Source organism: Ornithorhynchus anatinus, chromosome 5, assembly GCF_004115215.2.
Source record: "Ornithorhynchus anatinus isolate Pmale09 chromosome 5, mOrnAna1.pri.v4, whole genome shotgun sequence".
NCBI lineage: Eukaryota > Metazoa > Chordata > Mammalia > Monotremata > Ornithorhynchidae > Ornithorhynchus > Ornithorhynchus anatinus.
Genome location: NC_041732.1, coordinates 54,148,764 through 54,168,264, shown reverse-complemented (window position 1 = coordinate 54,168,264; position 19,501 = coordinate 54,148,764). Strand labels below are relative to the sequence as shown.

The 19,501-nt window shown below is 49.1% G+C and overlaps 1 protein-coding gene across 2 annotated transcripts in view; it reads right to left on the bottom strand.

Annotated features, from left to right (window-relative positions):
- Positions 1-13,571, bottom strand: part of MTMR10 (myotubularin related protein 10) — a 53,738-nt gene extending 40,167 nt beyond the window's left edge. For both annotated transcript variants that reach the window (XM_029065658.2, XM_029065659.2), the window contains exons 1-2: positions 13,290-13,571; positions 10,848-10,908 (exon numbers count right to left, since the gene is read on the bottom strand). In XM_029065658.2, coding sequence (XP_028921491.1) covers positions 10,848-10,908; positions 13,290-13,358 — 130 coding nt within the window. In that variant the 5' untranslated portion in view covers positions 13,359-13,571. The remainder of the gene's footprint in view (positions 1-10,847; positions 10,909-13,289) is intronic.
- Positions 13,572-19,501: the final 5,930 nt, after the last annotated feature.

Here is a 19,501-nt window from a genome sequence, read left to right as displayed (position 1 = left end):
TATGAGAATGAATGTCAGTAGAATACCTGAAGAGCTGCTGTATGGAGAGTTGCAACTGGAAAACCAAAAGCAGGGAGGGCCAAGGAAGTGTTTTAAGGACACGGTAAAATAAAACCTCAGGCAATGCCGCATTCCAGCTGAAAACTGACAGTCATTTCAATCAATGATATTTATTGAGCGCTTACTCTGTGCAGAGCGCTGTACTGAGTGCTTGGGAGAGTGCAATGCAATAGGTAGCAGACACAATCCCTGCCCATAATGAGTTTATAATCTGTGGGGGAGTCAAACATTAAAATAAATTACAGCTAAGAGAAATGAAAGAGCATAAGGATATGAGAAGCAGCATGACCTAGTGGAAAGAGCCTGGGCCTGGGGAATCAAAAGACGTGGGTTCTAATACTGATTCCACCACTTGCTTGCTGTGTGATCTTTACCTGTGCCTCAGTTACCTCATCTGTAAATAACAAAAAAATTGGGGATTAACACTGTGAGCCCCATATGGGACATGGTCTGTGTCCAACCGGAATGATTATCTTGCTATCTACCCCAGCACTTAGTACAGTGCCTGGCACCTAAAAAATGCTTTACAGAAGTCATTATTATTTCCATGACTAGTAGTAGTAGGTATCATGGGGCTGGGGGGAATATCAAATGCTTAAAGGATACACAGCCAAGTGCATAGTCGACACAGAGGGGAGCGTGAATAGGGGAAATGAGGGATTAATCTGAGAAGGCCTCTTGGAGATGTGATTTTCATTGATTTTGAGAGCGGGAAGAGTGGTGGACTTTGGTGGATATGAGGGGGGAGGGAATTCCAGGTAAGAGGGAGGATGTGGGGAAGGGCCTGGCGGCAGGATAGATAAGATCGAGGTACAGAAAACAGGCTGGCGTTAGAGGAGCGACGTGTGCAGCTTGGGTTGCAGCAGGAAACTAGCCAGGTTTGGTAAGAGAGAGAGAATTGAGTGCTTTAAAATCGATGGTACGGAGTTCCTGTTGATGCGGAGGTGGATGGCCAACCACTGGAGGTTTCTGAGGATCTGGATGAATTTTCAGAAAAACAATTGAGGCAGCAGTCAACTGCAGAGAATGGACCTGCACGGAGCCCTGACTTCAAAAAAAGAGCAGCTCTCTGTGCAAAAGCTTTGCATGAAAAGACGAAGAGGCAAAAGGGAAAACAGTGCCAGGGGTGATGAACAAGCAAAACAGAACACACGAGCCTTTTTGTGTATCCAAGGCAGCTGGGTCTGTGGATCCTGCATTGGCATTTTCGGGGAGAGAGACAGACAGACACACACACACTTTACTGTCAATCATATCTGCTTCAAATGCAAATGACAGCTACATGTGTCTAAGGATCCCCTTTCTCCCAAATGATCAAATCAGTAAGAAGAATTTTTGAATAGTGCTAAACCTCTATCACAATCCAAAGTAAATCAAAACCCCTCCATTAATCCTCCAGTTATAAAGAATTAGAAACATAGGAAAGCGGCAGGGCCTAGTGGAAAGAGAGGCCAGGAGTCGGAGGACCTGTGTTTTAATCCTGGCTTTGCCACTTGCCTGTAGTAGGAACCTGGGCAATCACTTATGTTCTCTGTGCTTCAATTTCCTCAACTGTAAAATGGGGATTAGATACCTGTTCTCCCTTCTACTTAGATTGTAAGCCATATGTGGGACAGGGACTGTGTCTGACCTGAGAAACTTGTACTTACCCTAGTGCCTTGAAAAGTGCTGGACACAGTAAATGCTTGATGGACACCATAATTATTATTATATGCTACACTGACCCATCTCACATGAGCATAAGAAGTACTGAACTTAAATCAGACACTGATTTTTGTCTTCTGGTTCTTATTAAATGGATTTTTAAATAACGTATCGGCAGTTCCTGGATTTATAGTGCAATCGGTTCCTGAAATCTGTGCCTTAAAGCCCAGAACTTTATAAATCAGAGCCAATTTTCTCATAGGTGCAATTTTATAACTGCAGAACAAGTTCGTGATTCCAAGTCAGATATCCCGTTTTAACCAAAATGACCCCAGATATACTTATGCAATTACAGATGACTAAATAGTTCCACATTACCGTGATTAAATTGAATCACAGAGGTTCCACAATAGGGTGGCCAACTTTTAATCAGTAGAATTTATAGAGCACTCACTACAGAGCATGTTACTAAGTGCTTGGGAAAGCACCTCGGAGAAGGAAGGCACGATCCCTGCCTTCAAAGGACCAGACAACCTAGCAGGGAAGACAGACGCTACAATAAATTACAGCTAGGTGGAAGCTAAAGATTGTAAAGAGATGTACGTAAATGCAAGGGGAGAGACGGTGGGAGGATGGAGTGGGTGGCAGGTGGAAGCAAAATAGGATGTGATGATGAGGGATTAGACCTCCAGGAGATGTCAATAGGGTGGAGACTCGAAAATGGGAAGGGCAGCGGTCTGTCCGACGTGAAGGAGGAGGGAGGTTCCAGGCCAAAGGGAGGGCGTGAGCAAGGGGTCAGTGGCCAGAGAGATGAGACTGAGTCACAGTGCGTTGTCCGGCATGAGAAGCAGCGTGGCTCAGTGGAAAGAGCCGGGCTTGGGAGTAGCAGGTCGTGGGTTCTAATCCTGGCTCCGCCACTTATCAGCTGTTTGACTTTGCGCTCTGCACAGAGTAAGCGCTCAATAAATACTATTGAATGAATGAATGAATGAATGAAAGTCACCTAACTTCTCTGTGCCTGAGTTACCTCATCTATAAAATGGGGATTAACACTGTGAGACCCACGTGGGATAACCTGATTACCTTGTATCTACCCTAGCGCTTAGAACAGTGCTTGGCACACAGTAAGCACTTAACAAATACTATAATAAAGGAATGAAGAATGTGAGCCAGGAGCAAGGGTAAGGAGAGAAGAGAGAGCCGAGGGAAAGCGTGAAAGTCAATGGCCCAGAATCTCTGCTCCATTTGGTGAGGAATGGACAACTATCAGTGGTTTCGGAGTAGGGAGACATGCATAGCACAGTGTTTTAAAAAATGATCCAGAGTGAAGTAAGGACTGGAGAGGAGAAAGCCTGGAGGCAGAGATGTCCGTGAGGGTGCTGATGCAGTAAAATGAAAGTGGAAAACTTCCTCTACTGAATTTGACTAGTGACCAGGTCATCAATCATTCAGTGGCATTTATTGAGTGCTTACTGTTGTGCAGAGCACTGTGATAAGTACTTGGGAGAGGACAACACAGGAGTTGGTAGACACATTCCCTGCCCTCAAGGAGCATACAAATCACAAGAGGAAACAGATATTAAAATATATCATGGATATGAGTGCTACGGGGCCGAGAGTGGGCTGAACAACCGGTGCCTAAAGGGTACAGATCCAAGTGAATGGGCGTGGCTCAGTGGAAAGAGCCCGGGTTTAGGAGTCAGAGGTCATGGGTTCTAATCCCGGCTCCGCCACCTGTCAGATGTGTGACTTTGGGCAAGTCACTTCACTTCTCGGTGCCTCGGTTCCCTCATCTGTAAAATGGGGATTCAGACTGTGAGCCTCACGTGGGACGACCTGATTACCCTGTATCTACCCTAGCATTTAGAACAGTGCTCGGCACAGAGTAAGCGCTTAACAAATGCCAACGTTATTATCTATTATAAGAAGGAGGAGCGAGTAACAGAAACGAGGGCTTAGCCTGGGAAGGCTCCTTGGATATGTGAATTTAGTAAGGGTTTGAAAGCGGAGCGTGGGGGGAGCATTGGTGGTCTGTAGTATATGAAAGGGGATGGAGCTCTAGGCCAGAGGCAGGAAATGAATAAGGGGTAGGTGGTGAGATAGGTGAGACAGATATAGTCAGTAGGATGATGTTAGAGGAGTGAGGTGTGTGGGTTGGCTTGCAGCAGGAGGCCAGCAAAGTTAGTTAGGAGGGAGCGAGCTGACTGAGTGCCTTAAAGCTGATGGCCAAGAATTTCTGCTTGTTTTGGAAAGGAATGGGCAACTTTGGGAAGTTTCTGTGTAAGGAGACAATATTTTAGAAAAATGATCCTGGTAGCAGAGTGCAATAAGGACTGGAGTGGCGAGAGACAGGGTCAGCCTCCATCTCGTTCTCGTATCACTATTTCCTGCTAAAGCCGTAGCTCTCAAAGGGTATGTTGCTGGGGCCTCCGTTGCTGCTACCATGATACCTTTTTAAAAAATTTTGGTTTTTATCAATGAATGGTTGAAAGCGAATAAGGATTGAAGGTATTCAAAGAAGAAATCATTCTGATATTTGATTATTTTGCTTGCAGCTGTACCAAAATGTCCAGGTGGACTAATGGGAAAGTACATCTCCTTGATTCTATTTATCGTGATTATGTTGTCTTGTTTTTGTCCGTCTGTCTCCCCCGACTAGACTGTGAGCCCGTCATTGGGCAGGGATTGTCTCTATCTGTTGCCGAACTGTACATTCCAAGCGCTTAGTACAGTGCTCTGCACATAGTAAGCACTTAATAAATACTATTGAAGAGGATTTTTCTCCCTCATACCATAACTTTATACATTAATTAATTTCAGGTGGAACTATTTTGAACTGTGACTCAGATCCTATTATACTTTCTATTTAGGTTCCCCTGGTCCCCATCAGGGATTTTTATATTTGTCTTTGGTCAACTAATAATTCACTGTGATTGGTTCCCTATAAACAGGAGACTTTATTAGATGGATTGATTATATGTTAAAGTCCCAATCTGAAGGACTTTCATATCGAGGGAGTGAAAGCACAAGATGAGTGCAGGATTTTACCAGGGTCTCGGACATTTCTGTACACACCAAATGGAGTCCTCGCTAATTCTCTATCAATAAAGGGCCAGGTTAATGTAGTCTGAAAAGTGCAAGTGGGTCATACCTGGAAGGGTTACTCTTCCAAGAGTTGAAACTTCCTTAACCAAGCTCCTTCTATGTAAATAGGGGAATTTTTTGAGTGTTGGTTATCAGAGACTCCTCTGAATGAGATCTAATCAGTTAACAGGGAACCGCCATTTGAGCTGGGGAGTGGCCAGGAAGACAGCCAGGCTCCTCTGAGGGCTCCTCCTCTGCCTCCCACCCCCAAACTGTGGGGGGGGGGTGTCCCTCAAGGTTCAATTCTGGGTCCCCCTCTTTTCTCCATCTACACCCACAACCTGAAGAACTCATTGGCTCCCAAGGTTTCGACTATCACCTCTACGCAGATGATACCCAAATCCCCATCTCCAGCCCTGATTTCTCTCCCTCATCTCCTCCTGCCTTCACGACATCTCTACTTGGATGTCCTCCCGTCACCTCAGACTCAACAGGTCTAAAACACAGGTCCTTATCTTTCCACCCAAACCCCGTGCTCCTCCTGACTTTCCCATCACTGTAGACGGCACTGCCATCCTTCCTGTCTCACAAGCCCGTATCCTTGGCATCATCATAATAATAATGATGTTGGTAATAGTTAAGCACTTACTATGTGCAGAGCACTGTTCTAAGCGCTGGGGTAGATACAGGGTAATCAGGTTGTCCCACGTGAGGCTCACAGTTAATCCCTATTTTACAGATGAGGTAACTGAAGCACAGAGAGGTTAAGTGACTTCCCCACAGTCACAGAGCTGACAAGTGGCAGAGCCGGCATCATCCTTGACTCCTCTCATTCAACCCACATAGTCAATCCGTCACCAAATCCTGTCAGTCCCACCTTCACAACATTGCTAAAATCTGCCCTTTCCTCTCCATCCAAACTGCTACTGCGCTAATTCCAGCATTCATCCTGTCCTGCCTGGATGACTGCACCGACTTCCTTACTGACTTCCCGGCCTCCTGTCGTTCCCCACTCCAGTCCATACTTCACCCTGCTGCCCCGATTATTTTTCTACAAAACCGTTCAGGACAAGTCACCTCTCTCCTCAAAAATCTCCAGGGGTTGCCCATCCACCTCAGAATCAAACAAACACTCCTCACCATTGGCTTTAGAGCAGTCCATCACCTTGCCCCCTTCTACCTCACCTCGCTTCATTCCTTACACAACCCAGCCTGCATATTTTGCTCCTCTAACGCTAGCCTTCTCACTCGCCCGTGTCCTGCCTGGAACGCCCTTCCTCCTCAAATCCGTCAGACAACTACTCTCCCCGCCTTCAAAGCCTTATCGAAGGCCCATCTCCTCCAAGAGGCCTTCCCAGACTAAGCCCCACTTTTCCTCATCTCCCACTCCCTTCTGCATCGCCCTGACTTGCTCCCTTGGCTAATCTCCCCTCCCAGCTCCACAGCACTTATGTACATCTCTCTAACTTTATTTGTATTGACGTCTGTCTTCCCCCTCTAGACTGTAAACTCAGGGTGGGCAAGGAGTCTCCTTGTTTATTGTTGCACTGTACTTTCCCAAGCGCTCTGTACAATGCTCTGCACACAGCACACTCAATAAATAAAACTGAATGAATGAATGAATGAAAAGGGCTCCGGGAGAAGCGGCCAGAGGCCAGGAAGAGATGCTGCCGTGCCTAAATTATTTCCTAGCTCAGCTCTGGGTTCAAGAGAGTCCAAAGTGGGTTTAGCCCTGTTGGCTGCCTCTAGTCCTCCTGATTTTCTCATCCCAGCTTCCGCTGGGCCTTATCTCTAATAATAATAATAATAATGTTGGTATGTGTTAAGCGCTTACTATGTGCAGAGCACTGTTCTAAGCGCTGGGGTAGACACAGAGGAATCAGGTTGCCCCACGTGGGGTTCACAGTCTTAATCCCCATTTTACAGATGAGGTAACTGAGGCACAGAGAAGTTAAGTGACTTGCCCACAGTCACACAGCTGACAAGTGGCAGAGCTGGGATTCGAACCCATGACCTCGGACTCCAAATCCTCAATGCTCTAGGATTCCCTCAACTCCATCAACCCTAGTATTATTTCTTTTACCTCATCCCCACCTCCACTGTCCCCGTAATGTGACATGGCATTTTTCCTCAACATTTAATCTGCAGAAGAGGAAACAGCTCCTTGGGCAGGGGAATGTGTCTGCAACATTCTTATATTGTACTCTCCCAAGTGCTCAGTACAGTCCCCTGCACACATTAAGTGCTCAATAAATACCATTCACTGATTATTTACCAAGTTGTAAGCTGTTTCCTCCCGCCTGCAGGACACCTCTATCTAGGTGTCCGGCTAACACCTCAAACCTAACATGTCCAAAACAGAACTCCTTGTCTTTCCACGCAAACCCTCTCCTCCCGCCAACTTTCCACGGCTGTGGAGGACATCACAGTCTTTCATTCAATCGCATTTATTGAGCGCTTACTGGGTGCAGACCATTCATTCAGTCGTATTTACTGAGCACTTACTGTGTGCAGTGCACTGTGCTAAGCGCTTGGAATATACCACTCGGCAACAGGTAGAGACCATCCCTGCCCAACAACGGGCTCACAGTCTAAAAGGGGGAGACAGACAGCAAAACAAAACAAGTAGTCAGGCATCAGTACCATCAAAATAAACCAACAGTATCATAGATATCTACACATCATTAATAAAATACAGTAATAAATAATATATACAACTATGACACAAGTGCTGTGGGGAGGGGAAAGGGGTAGAGCAGAGGGAGGGAGTCGGGGGAATGGGGAGGGGAGGAGGGGCAGAGGACTTCACGGATTTGCGTGTCATCCTGACACCCTATCTTTGACATCTAGAGCACTGTACTAAACGCTCGGAAAGTACAATTGGGCAAGAGATAGAGACAATCCCTACCCAACAACGTGCTCACAATCTTTCCTGTCTCACCAGCCCAACCAACTTGGTATCATCCTCAACATCACTCTGTCAACCCCCACATTCAGCCAGTCATGAAGTCCTGTTGGTTCGACCTTCACACCACCTGTGTCCCTTCCTCCCCATCCAAATTGCTGTCACCCTATTCCAAACGTGTCATAGCGCAACTTGGCTACTGCATCAGCTCCTTGCTGAACTACCTGCCTCCGCGCAGCCTCTCCCCTCTGCGGTCTTTCCTTAACCCTGCTGCCCAGATTATTTTTTCTTTAATCATTCCGGTCCCCAAAAACTCCAGTGGTCATCCGTCCGTCTCCACGTCAAAGGGAAATTCCTCCCCACTGTTTTAAGGCACTCGATCAGCTAGTTCTCTCTCACCCACCTATACTCGCTTTTCTCCCACTCCGAACCAGCCCGCACCCTTGGCTAACACCAATCTACTTACTGTCTCTTGATACTACCTCTCTCGCCAGTGACCGCCCGAGTCACGTCCTCCTGCCTGGAACTCCCTCCCCCTTCATATCTGACAGACCGCCTTTCTCCCCCTCTTCTAATCAAACAATCGTACTTTCTGAGCGCTTCCTGTGTGCCCTCCACTATGCCAGGTGTTTGGGGGAGTAATTTCAACAGAGCTGAGAGACATATCCCCTGCCCACAGTGAGCTTACAGCCTCACCCAAATCATATCTCCACCAGGAAGCCTTTTCTAACCTCTCACCGGCCCACAATATGTTTCCTTCTTTCTGGTTTGCATTTGGGTCCGAACCCACTAAGCACTTTGATGCTCACCCACCCCACACAGCACTTGTGTACATATCTTTACACATTGTTGCTTCCCCTATCTGCAACTTACGCTATCGTCCGTCTCCCCGGCTAATCCAACAGCTCCTTGAGGACAGGGATCCCGCCTATCAATCGAGTGGTACTCTAACAAATTCTTTGTATATTGCTTTGCATACAGCAAGCACTCAATAAATAGCACTCGTTCATTCAATAGTATTTATTGAGCGCTTACTATGTGCAGAGCACTGTACTAAGCGCTTGGAATAGACAGCTCGGCAACAGATAGAGACAATCCCTGCCCAATGACGGGCTTACAGTCTAATCGGACTGACTGATATGAAAAAGGAGCTAACATCTCTTCATTTCCAAAGAATGAAGAAAAGATGTGGCACAATGATTAGTAATTCTGGTTGAGATTGTTTTTTTCTTTAAAAAAAAAATCGACAAAGAAAATACATTTTTGATATTCTAGAGAAAATATAAATGCAACTAAACTTTGCCAGTTTAGTCGGGCAGATAGGAGAAAGAGAACTCTAAATTTCAGAAAACTCGCGGATGCCCACTTTAGTAATACTGCTTTATTCTTGGCATTAATAAGCATTTGACTATTTTAGCAGTCAAATGCCTCACAGTGGCTGGAATGACTAAGAGCTGAATTGGAGTTCACATTTGGCTCAAAGGCTGTTTATTCTATTGTCCACAATGACAAAAATAATGAACATAGCTATATAAAAGCATCAAGAAAAACAACTGTAACCATGAACTATAATAAAGCTTCATTTGTGAGTAAATATCTACAGTCTTGCAAAGCCAGCTGTTCTCTCCCAGTCATCACCTATTTTAAATTCCAAGACAGATTTCCAGATTTCCAAATAGTCATACAACAGAAGAGCTTAACCCTAAGAAAAAGCAACTCTCAGAATTGCTCCTAATTACTGAGTGAGTTATTTCAGAGGCAATCGTTGCTAAAAAAACATAGCCAAGTAGCTTGTACAAAGCTTCATTTGAAGCATTCAACACAACTTCTAGACTGTAAATTCTTTAAAAAGGCACAGAGACTGAGTAACCCTAACCCACTGTGTTATATAATAATATTAATAATGTTGGTATTTGTTAAGCGCTTACTATGTGCAGAGCACTGTTCTAAGTGCTGGGGGAGATACAGGGTAATCAGGTTGTCCCACGTGAGGCTCACAGTCTCCATCCCCATTTTACAGATGAGATAACTGAGGCACAGAGAAGTTAAGTGACTTGCCTACAGTCACACAGCTGAGAAGTGGCAGAGCCGGGAGTCGAACCCATGACCTCTGACTCCGAAGCCCAGGCTCTTTCCACTGAGCCATGCTGCTTCCCAAAGGGCTGAGTACAGCACTTTGCCCATAGTAAGCACTCAATACATATCATTAATTGATTGATTATCCCGAAGTGGCCCTTAATGCCACTTAGTTACTTCTATTTCAGTACAGTGCTTTGCACACAGCAAGCACACAGTACCACTGACGTGAAAAAGTGGCTAATCTGTTCACTTCCAAAGAATGGAAAAAAAAAAGATGTGTATAATAATTAGTAATTCTGGTTTAGTTTGCTCTTTCTGCTTTTTTCTGTTGAACCAACAGAAAATGCACTTTGATATTCACGGCACCCACACAGCACTTGCCTTTATACTCTGTCGCTGCCCCTATCTGCAACTTATTTTATTTTCTGTCCGTCTCCCCAGCCAGCCTGACAGCTCCTTGACGGCAAGGATCACGTCTATCGGTTGAACTCTACCCTCACAAATCTTAGTATAGTCCTTTGAAGGCGGCAAGTACCTTTTTACAGATGAAGAAACATACACACCAAATATCTGCCCACATCCACATAAATCAGTTACGAAACCAGGATTAGAAAGTCGGAATTCTAATTCTTAGTCATTAGGCTGTTTCCGGGAAAAATGAACACCCGCTCTGAAAAGTGACTAGCTTAATCTGCAACTCTGCAGTACTGTTCAACATTCAAATTAACTAAATCTGGGGATAAAATTCTTGGGAACCTACTCTGCAGCTCCTCTGTACCACGGGATGAAAATCATCATCAAGCATCGGAGGCTACTTCCCCTACCAAGCAGTTTAAAAACTTAACCAAAAAGAAAGTGACGACAACTCCTGAAAATCGGTAACCTTTTCAGTTTCCGTGCCCAGCGCACAATTGATTCTGCCAAAAGATAAAAGAGTGCAAGTGTGATAAGTTAATCAGAGTCGGAGAGGTTACGAGGAAGAAAAAGGAAAAATGTATACTATTTGTTCCGAAGGAAATGAATTCGGACTTAAACGACCTTGTCCCGGTATCGCTAAACCTCGATTAATGTTTACCTGGCAAAAGCACGGGCTCCAGTTTTTTAATCTTGGGTTCCGCGTTGCTCTTGTCTTCAGCCTGAAACATATTAGCATAGGAAGTTTTAAGTTGATGTCAGGGTTGGTTTTGGGTTTGTTTTTTTTGGGGCATTCGAGAAACTGCAGTTAAAAATGTCCTGTGCTCACTGCGAATACACTTTATCTAACGATTAAATCCACCTACCTAAAAATCCTTTCTTTTTTTGTATACAAAGACCTAAGAGTAAGATGGAAGAAATGCCTTAATCACTTAAACTTTTGAGTTTTGATGCTATCCGTTACAGGTAGCGGGGAAGAAAAGAAGTCAGGGCGAACATTAGAAGACAGGTTGATTGTGCCAAGAGGCCCGTCCTAGGAGTCGAAGCTCCGGGGAGCGGTTGAGATCGATCCTGGGTATTTAGTGGTGGCGGTGTGCGGAGTGCTGTGCGGAGCGCTGTGTGCAGGATAAAAGAGGGGGTGGAGGCTTTGCGGGGCAGGTGGGTGTGTGGGGGGGCGCCCTGAGGGCAGGGGGCAGGGGGCAGAGGGCAGGGGAGGGCAGAGGGCAAAAGAGGGCAGGAGGGCAATGGGCAGGGGAGGGCAGGGGGCAGAGGGCAGAGGGCAAGGCAGGGGGTAGGGGGCAGGGGGCGGGGGTAGGGGGCAGGGGAAGGCAGAGAGCAGGGGAGGGCAGAGGGCAGGGACGGCAGGGAAGGGCAGAGGGCAGAGGAGTGTGTGGCCCAACCTCCGGGAAGGGTTGGCAGGCCGAACAATGTTGGCTCTCCGGTGGCTGTGGGATTTGGCAGAGTTTTCAGGGCGGTAACGGGCCGGGTGGGAGGAGGCGGGGGGCACGGGGGCACGGGGGCACTGGGGGTCAGGAGGGCAGAAGGACAAGGTGGGGGGCTGGGGGACCAGGAGGGCCCAGGGGGATGGGACAAGGGAATGGGGGCGGGGGGAGGGAGGGCACACAGGGCCAGGAGAAAAGTGGGGGGAGACACAGGGGTTGGGAGAAAAGGGGGAGCAGCAGGGACCAGAAGAACAAGAATGGGGAGACAGGAGGTAGGAAAGAAGGGGGGACAAGGAGGGGAGGACAGGAGGCAGGAGAAAAGGGGGGACAGGGACCAGAAGAACAAGAAGGGGGGGACAGGAGCCAGGAGAAAAGGGGGAAGGGGAGACAAGGGGGTCAGGAGAAAAAGGGGAGGGAAGACACAGGAGGCAGGTGAATGGGGGGAACGCAGGGGCCAAGGGAAAAAGGAGAACAGGGACCAGAAGAACAAGGTGGGGGGAGGGGGGAGACACACAGGAGCTAGGAGAAAAAGGGGAGAGGCACTGGGTTCAGGAGAAAAAGGGGGGACACACAGCGATCAGAAGAACAAGGGAGGATACACAGGAGTCAGTAGAAAAAGGGGAGGGGGAGATACAGGGGTCAGGAGAAAAAGGGGGGGCAGAGACCAGAAGAACAAGGGGGGTAGGGGGGAGGTGCAGGAGTCAGGAGCAAAAGGGGAGGGGGAGACACAGGGGTCAGCAGAAAAAGGGGGACAGGGACCAGAAGAACAAGGAAGGAGAAGACACAGGAGTCAGGAGAAAAAGGGGAGGGGGAGACACAGGGGGCAAGAGAAATAGGGGAGGAGGAGACAGAGGGGTCAAGAGAAGTGGGGGGGGGCACAGGAGTTAAGAAAAATAGGGGAGGGGGAGACACGGGGGCAAGAGAGTAGGGGAAGGGAAGGCACAGGGGTCAAGAGAAATAGGGGAGGGGGAGACACAGGAGTTAAGAAAAATAGGGGAGCGGGAGGCACAGGGGTCAAGAGAGTAGGGGAAGGGAAGGCATAGGGGTCAAGAGAAATAGGGGAGGGGGAGACACAGGAGTTAAGCAAAATAGGGGAGGGGGAGACACAGGAGTTAAGAGAGTAAGGAAAGGGAAGGCATAGGGGTCAAGAGAAATAGGGGAGGGGGAGACACAGGAGTTAAGCAAAATAGGGGAGGGGGAGACACAGGAGTTAAGAGAGTAGGGAAAGGGAAGGCATAGGGGTCAAGAGAAATAGGGGAGGGGGAGACACAGGAGTTAAGCAAAAAATAGGGGAGGGGGAGACACAGGAGTTAAGAAAAATAGGGGAGAGGGAGATACAGGGGGCAAGAGAGTAGGGGAAGGGAAGGCACAGGGGTCAAGAGAAATAGGGGAGGGGAGGACACAGGAGTTAAGAAAAATAGGGGAGGGGGAGAGCCAGGGGTCAGGAGCAAAGACGGAGGGAGACCCAGGGTTCGGGAGAATGGGGGGCACAGGGGACAAGAAGAGAAAAAGGGGGGACACGGACCAGGAGAAGAAGGATGGCACAGGGGAAAAGGGGAGCGGGGAGGGGGGAGAAGAGACTGAGGGCATTTGGCGGGGGGCTTCGGGGATGTAGGGGGAGGAAGAGGAAGAGGAAGAGGAAGAGGAGCCCCCCGTGATACCTGGGTCGGCGGCGGCGTTGGCAAGAGGTAAGACCTGAAGGTGGGTCTGGGCGGCTTGAGGGAGAACATGGTGCCCCCCTCGCCTCCTCCGCCGGCCCAAGCGGCTCCGGCGGGGGCTCCGGGGTCGGGGCTCGCGTCCGGTCCCGGTGCCCGGGCTTCGGTCCGTCCCGCCGCCCGGTGTCCGGTCCTGCCCGGTGTCCGGTCCCGTCCTCCGTCCGGCGTCCGGTCCTCCGTGGGCGGCGCAGGCCGCGTCTGCCGCCGGCCCAGGCCCAGGCCCCGACGGACAGCGGGCGGCCGGCCGGGCCCCACAGCGCCCCGCACCGGCCTCCCCCCGCAACTGCCCCCGGCTGCCGCCTCCCCTCTCCCCGCCCGGCCCATCGTCCCCCACCGCCCCCCTCCCCCCCACGCCGGACTGCGCAGGCGCACAAGCAAGCGCGCCCCCCCCCCCCCCCTCGCGCCACCCAACTCCCAGGCGCGCGCCCCCCCTCCCCGGCTCGCGCCACCAAGCTCGCAGGCGCCCCTCCCCGGCTCGCGCCACCCAACTCCCGGGCGCGCGCCCCGCGGCCCTCGCCGGCTCGCGCCACCAAGCGCCCAGGCGCGCGCGCGCCCCGAGGGGGACGAAGGGGGGGGGGGATAGGGGAGGTGTCATGGCGGCCGTGTTGGCCAGTTTCTATGGCAACGCCCAGGCCCCCCCCCCAAACCAACCCCGCCAACCCCCTCTCGGCCCTTGGGCCATGGTGGGACGGGGCTCATTACTCTCATTACTCCACCCTTTTTTTTTTTCCCCCACGCTCCTGCTCTTGGCCGGCAACCTCGACTCATGCTTCTTAGTCATCCACAGCAAAGGCCTATGGGAGGCCTGGGGTCTGAGGGCAGCCATTCAGGGCCTGGGGAGGGAGCTTTCCCTCAGAAGGCTGTCCTCTCACCGTCCTTTTTGGGGTTTTCTTTTTTTTTTAATGGCATTTATTAAATAATAATGTTGGTATTTGTTAAGCGATTACTATGTGCAGAGCACTGTTCTAAGCGCTGGGGTAGATGCAGGGTCATCAGGTTGTCCCACGTGAGGCTCACAGTGAATCCCCATTTTACAGAGGAGGTCACTGAGGCCCAGAGAAGTGAAGTGACTTGCCCACAGTCACCCAGCTGACAAGTGGCAGAGCAGGGATTCGAACCCATGACCTCTGACTCCCAAGCCCGGGCTCTTTCCACTGAGCCACGCTGCTTCTCGTATCCCGGCTCTGCCTCTTGTCAGCTGGGTGACTGTGGGCAAGTCACTTCACTTCTCTGTGCCTCAGTGACCTCCTCTGTCAAATGGGGATGAAGACTGTGAGCCTCACACGGGACAACCTCATTCCCCTGTGTCTACCCCAGCGCTTAGAACAGTGCTCTGCACGTAGTAAGTGCTTAACAAATACCAACATTATTATTGTTATTATTTCCCAGGCACTGTTCTAATAATAATATTCAATAGTATTTATTGAGCACTTAATATGTTCAGAGCACTGGACTAAGTGCTTGGAATGGACAAATCAGCAACAGATAGAGACAATCCCTGCCCAATGACGGGCTTACAGTCTTAATGTTGGTATTCGTTAAACGCTTACTATGTGCAGAGCCCTGTTCTAAGCGCTGGGGTTCGAATCCCAGCTCCGCCACTGGTCCGCTGTGTGACTGTGGGCAAGTCACTTCACTTCTCTGGGCCTCAGGTCCCTCATCTGTAAAGTGGGGATGAAGACTGAGCCCCACATGGGACAATCTGATGCCCCTGTATCTACCCCAGTGTATGGTAACAAGTACCATAATTATTATTATTATTATTGTCAGGTCAGGGATGAGCAGCAGTAGCTGTCCACAGCCCAAGAGCATGGCCTAATGGAAAGAGCTCGGGCCTGGGGTCAGCAGGACCTGGGTTCTAATTCCATATCTGCTCTTCATTCATTCCATCGTATTTATTGAGCGCTTACTCTGTGCAGAACACTCTACTAAGCGCATGGAGTGTACACTTCGGCAACAGATAGAGGCAATCATTCATTCATTCAATCAATCATATTGATTGAGCACTTACTCTGTGCAGAGCACTGTACTAAGCACCTGGAATGTACACTTGGGCCACAGATAGAGACAATCATTCATTCATTCGATCGTACTGACTGAGCGCTTACTCTGTGCAGAGCACTGTACTAAGCTCTTGGAATGGACAATTCGGCAACAGATAGAGACAATCCCTGCCCAGTGACGGGCTCACAGTCTAAACGCGGGAGACAGACGGCAAAGCGAAACAGAACAAAACAAAAACAAGACAAACAACATCAAGATTAATAGAATCAAGGGGATGTACACCTCATTAACAAAATAAATAGGGTAATAAATAATATATACAAATGAGCACAGTGCTGAGGGGAGGGGAAGGCGGAGGAACAGAGGGTGGGGAGGAGGGGAGGGGGAGCAGGGGGAAAGGGAGGGCTCAATCCGGGAAGGCCTCCTGGAGGAGGTGAGTTCTCAGTAGGGCTTTGAAGAGGGGAGGAGAGTTAGTTTGGCGGAGGTGAGGAGGGAGGTCGTTCCAGGTCAGCAATAGGACGAGGGCCGGGGGTCCCTGCCCAGTAACGGGCTCACAGTCTGTTGGCTGTGTGACCTTGGGTGAGTCACTTGACTTCTTCATAATAATGTTGGTATTTGTTAAGCGCTTACTATGTGCAGAGCACTGTTCTAAGCGCTGGGGTAGACACAGGGGAATCAGGTTGTCCCACGTGGGGCGCTCAGTCTTCATCCCCATTTTACAGATGAGGGAACTGAGGCCCAGAGAAGTGAAGTGACTTGCCCAAGGTCACACAGCAGACAAGTGGCAGAGCTGGGATTCGAACTCATGACCTCTGACTCCAAAGCCCGTGCTCTTTCCACTGAGCCACGCTGCTTCTCTATGCCTCATGCCTCTTCTTCATGCCTCAGTAACCCCATCTGTAAAATGGGGATGAAGACTGTGCGCTCCATGTGGGGCCGGGATTTGTGTCCAACCTGATTAGCTTTTATCTACCCCGGTACTTAGTAATAATAATAACAATAATAATAATAATGGTCTTTAAGTGTTTACTATGTGCAAAGCACTGTTCTAAGTGCTGGGGGTGCTGCAAGGTGGGGGGATACAAGGGGATGAGGTTGTCCCAAGTGGGGCTCACAGTCTTCATCCCCATTTTACAGATGAGGTAACAGAGGCACAGAGAAGTCAAGTGACTTGCCCAAAGTCACCCAGCTGACAAGTGGCGGAGCCAGGATTCGAACTCATGACCTCTGACTCCCAAGCCCAGGCTCTTTCCACTGAGCCACGCTGCTTCATAGTAAACACTTAACAAATACCTTTTTGTTTTTTTTAAGACTGTCCGGGGTCAAAGCCAAGGGCCGACCGGCTTCGACTCCTCACTCCCAAAGCCGTATTTAATGAAAATCCCTAAAATCACCTGGCTGGAAGGGACCTTGAGAGAGAAAGAGAGAGACTGAGGGTCTCGATCAGTAACCACTGCTTCTAAAAAGATATGAACGGCTAAACCTTTCAGGACAAATGCCATCCCAGTTGTTGGGCACATTTAAGATATGGACCAAGCAGTTAACTGTATTTATTGAGCATTTACTGTGTGCAAAACAATGTACTAAGCGCTTGGGAGAGCACCATTTAACAGAGTTGGTAGATAAGTTGCGGGCAGGCCTGCCCACAACAGCTTAGAGTCTAGAGAGGAAATCTTTGAAAAAGATAAAGACATTTAAGGTTAGGTTGGGGTAGGAGACACTAGATAAACAAACCCTTAATTAGCCAAAACAAAGATTACAGAAGAATGGTCAGTGGTAGCTGGAGCCAAGATAGTTGGGATGAATGAAATTCATAAATGATTTCAAAAGCTCACTTCATCATCATTAATTCAAATTGGGGGTTATTTAGGTTTTTTTTCCAACCCCAAATAGAATAAGGTGAGTTTCTCCTTGCCCAAAGGCAGGGGAGCAGACGGGTTGGGGAGAAGAAACAGGAGTTTGGACGATGTAGAAACTGAATAATCCGTACTGGGATCATCTAGAGTCAGGTGTGCTCGCTCCATTCGAGAACCAAGATTTCAGAAATTCTCCAATATCTGAGCATGACGGTGGAAATGGTATCCAAGGTCCCTCTTCACTGAGTAGGATTACTACAAGGAGAGAAGATAAAAGGGTTGTGGAAGGCTGCTTTTCTGAAACTTTCAGCTTAGAATCCAAAATTGGCAAGGCTAAGCAGAACTGAACTGGCCCTCCCCATTTCTCCTCTGCCCAATCTTACCTCCTGGCCAGATTTCTTGAGTCATAAGTAACCACATTTGGCCCGAGGAACCCAATTTATTGTTGGGAGCCGGGTGAGGAGAGAAGGTTGAGGGGTGGAAAATCAGTCCATCGGCGGTGTTTATTGAGTGCTTATGGCATGCAGAGAACTAGGAAAAGTACAATATAATTGAGTTGGTAGAAGTGATCTCTGCCCAGAAGGAGTTCTCAGGATGTGGGAGGGAGACAGACATTAAAATAAATTCCAGAAAGGGGAAATAGTGGAGTATAAGGATACGTACGTTACTGCTGTGGGACTGGCGTAACGAAGTACTTAAGAGGAGAAGTGGCCAAGTGCATCATCATGGCAGAGCAGGGGGCAGATAGGGGAAGCGAGGGCTTTGTGGGAACAGGCCTCTTAGAGGAGATCATGATAACAATTATCACGGTATTTGTTAAACGCTTCCTATGTGCCAAGCACTGTTCTAGGCGCTGGGGTAGATGCGAGGTAATCCGGTTGACCCACGTGTCTTAGTCCCCATTTTACAGATGAGGGAACCGAGGCACAAAGAAGTGAAGCGACTTGCCCAAGGTCACACAGCTGACAAGCGGCAGGGATTAGAACCCATGACCTCTGACTCCCAAGCCCCTGCTCTTTCCCCCGAGCCACGCTGCTTCATGGTATTTGTTAAATGCTTCCTATGTGCCAGGCACCGTGCCAGGCGCTGGGGTAGATGTGAGGTAATCTGGTTGTCCCCCGTGGGGCTCGTAGTCTTAGTCCCCATTTTACAGATGAGGTAACCGAGGCACAGAGAAGTTAAGTGGCTTGCCCGAGGTCACAGAGCAGACAGGTGGCGGAGCCGGGATTAGAATCCACGTCCTCTGACTCCCAAGCCCGGGCCCTTTCCACTAAGCCACGCTGCTTCTCGTGATTTTAGATTTTAGGGGATGTGATTTTAGAAAGGTTTTGAAGGTGGGAAGAGTGGTGGATGCCCTGAATATGAGGGAGGACGGAGTTCTACACCTGAGGGAGGATGGGGGCAAGGGATCGGCGAGGGGAAAGACAAGATCGAAATACAGAAAGTATGTTGGTGTTAGAGGAGTGGAGTGTATAAATCGGAGTGTAGTAGATTAGCGAGGGAAGGTAGGAGAGGGAGAGCTGACCGAGTGCCTTAAAGCTGATAATAATAATAATTATGGTATTTGTTAAGCGCTTACTGTGTGCCCGGCACCGTACTAAAGCTCTGGGGGTGGATACAAGCAAATCGGGTTGAACACAGTCCCCGTCCCGCATAGGGCTCACAGTCTTAATCCCCATTTTACAGATGAGGAAACTGAGGCACAGAGCAGTCACTTGACTTGCCTAAGGTCACACAGTAGGTCTGAGAAGCAGCGTGGCTCAGTGGAAAGAGCCCGGGCTTGGGAGTCAGAGGTTATGGGTTCTAATCCCAGCTCCGCCGCTGGCCAGCTGTGTGACTTTGGGCAATTCACTTCACTTCTCTGTGCCTCGGTTACCTCATCTGTCAAATGGGGATAATAATAATAATAATGTTGGTATTTGTTAAGCGCTTACTATGTGCAGAGCACTGTTCTAAGTGCTGGGGTAGACACAGGGGAATCAGGTTGTCCCACGTGGGGCTCACAGTCTTAATCCCCATTTTACAGATAACTGAGGCCCAGAGAAGTGAAGTGACTCGCCCACAGTCACACAGCTGACAAGTGGCCGAGCCGCGATTCGAACCCATGACCTCTGACTCCAAAGCCCGGGCTCTTTCCACTGCGCCACGCTGTTTCTCTGTGAGCCCCATGTGGGACAACCTGATCACCTTGTATTCCCCCCAGCGCTTAGAACAGCGCTTTGCACATAGTAAGCGCTTAACAAATACCACCATTATTATTAAGTGGTGGAGCTGGGATTAGAACCCATGACCTTCTCA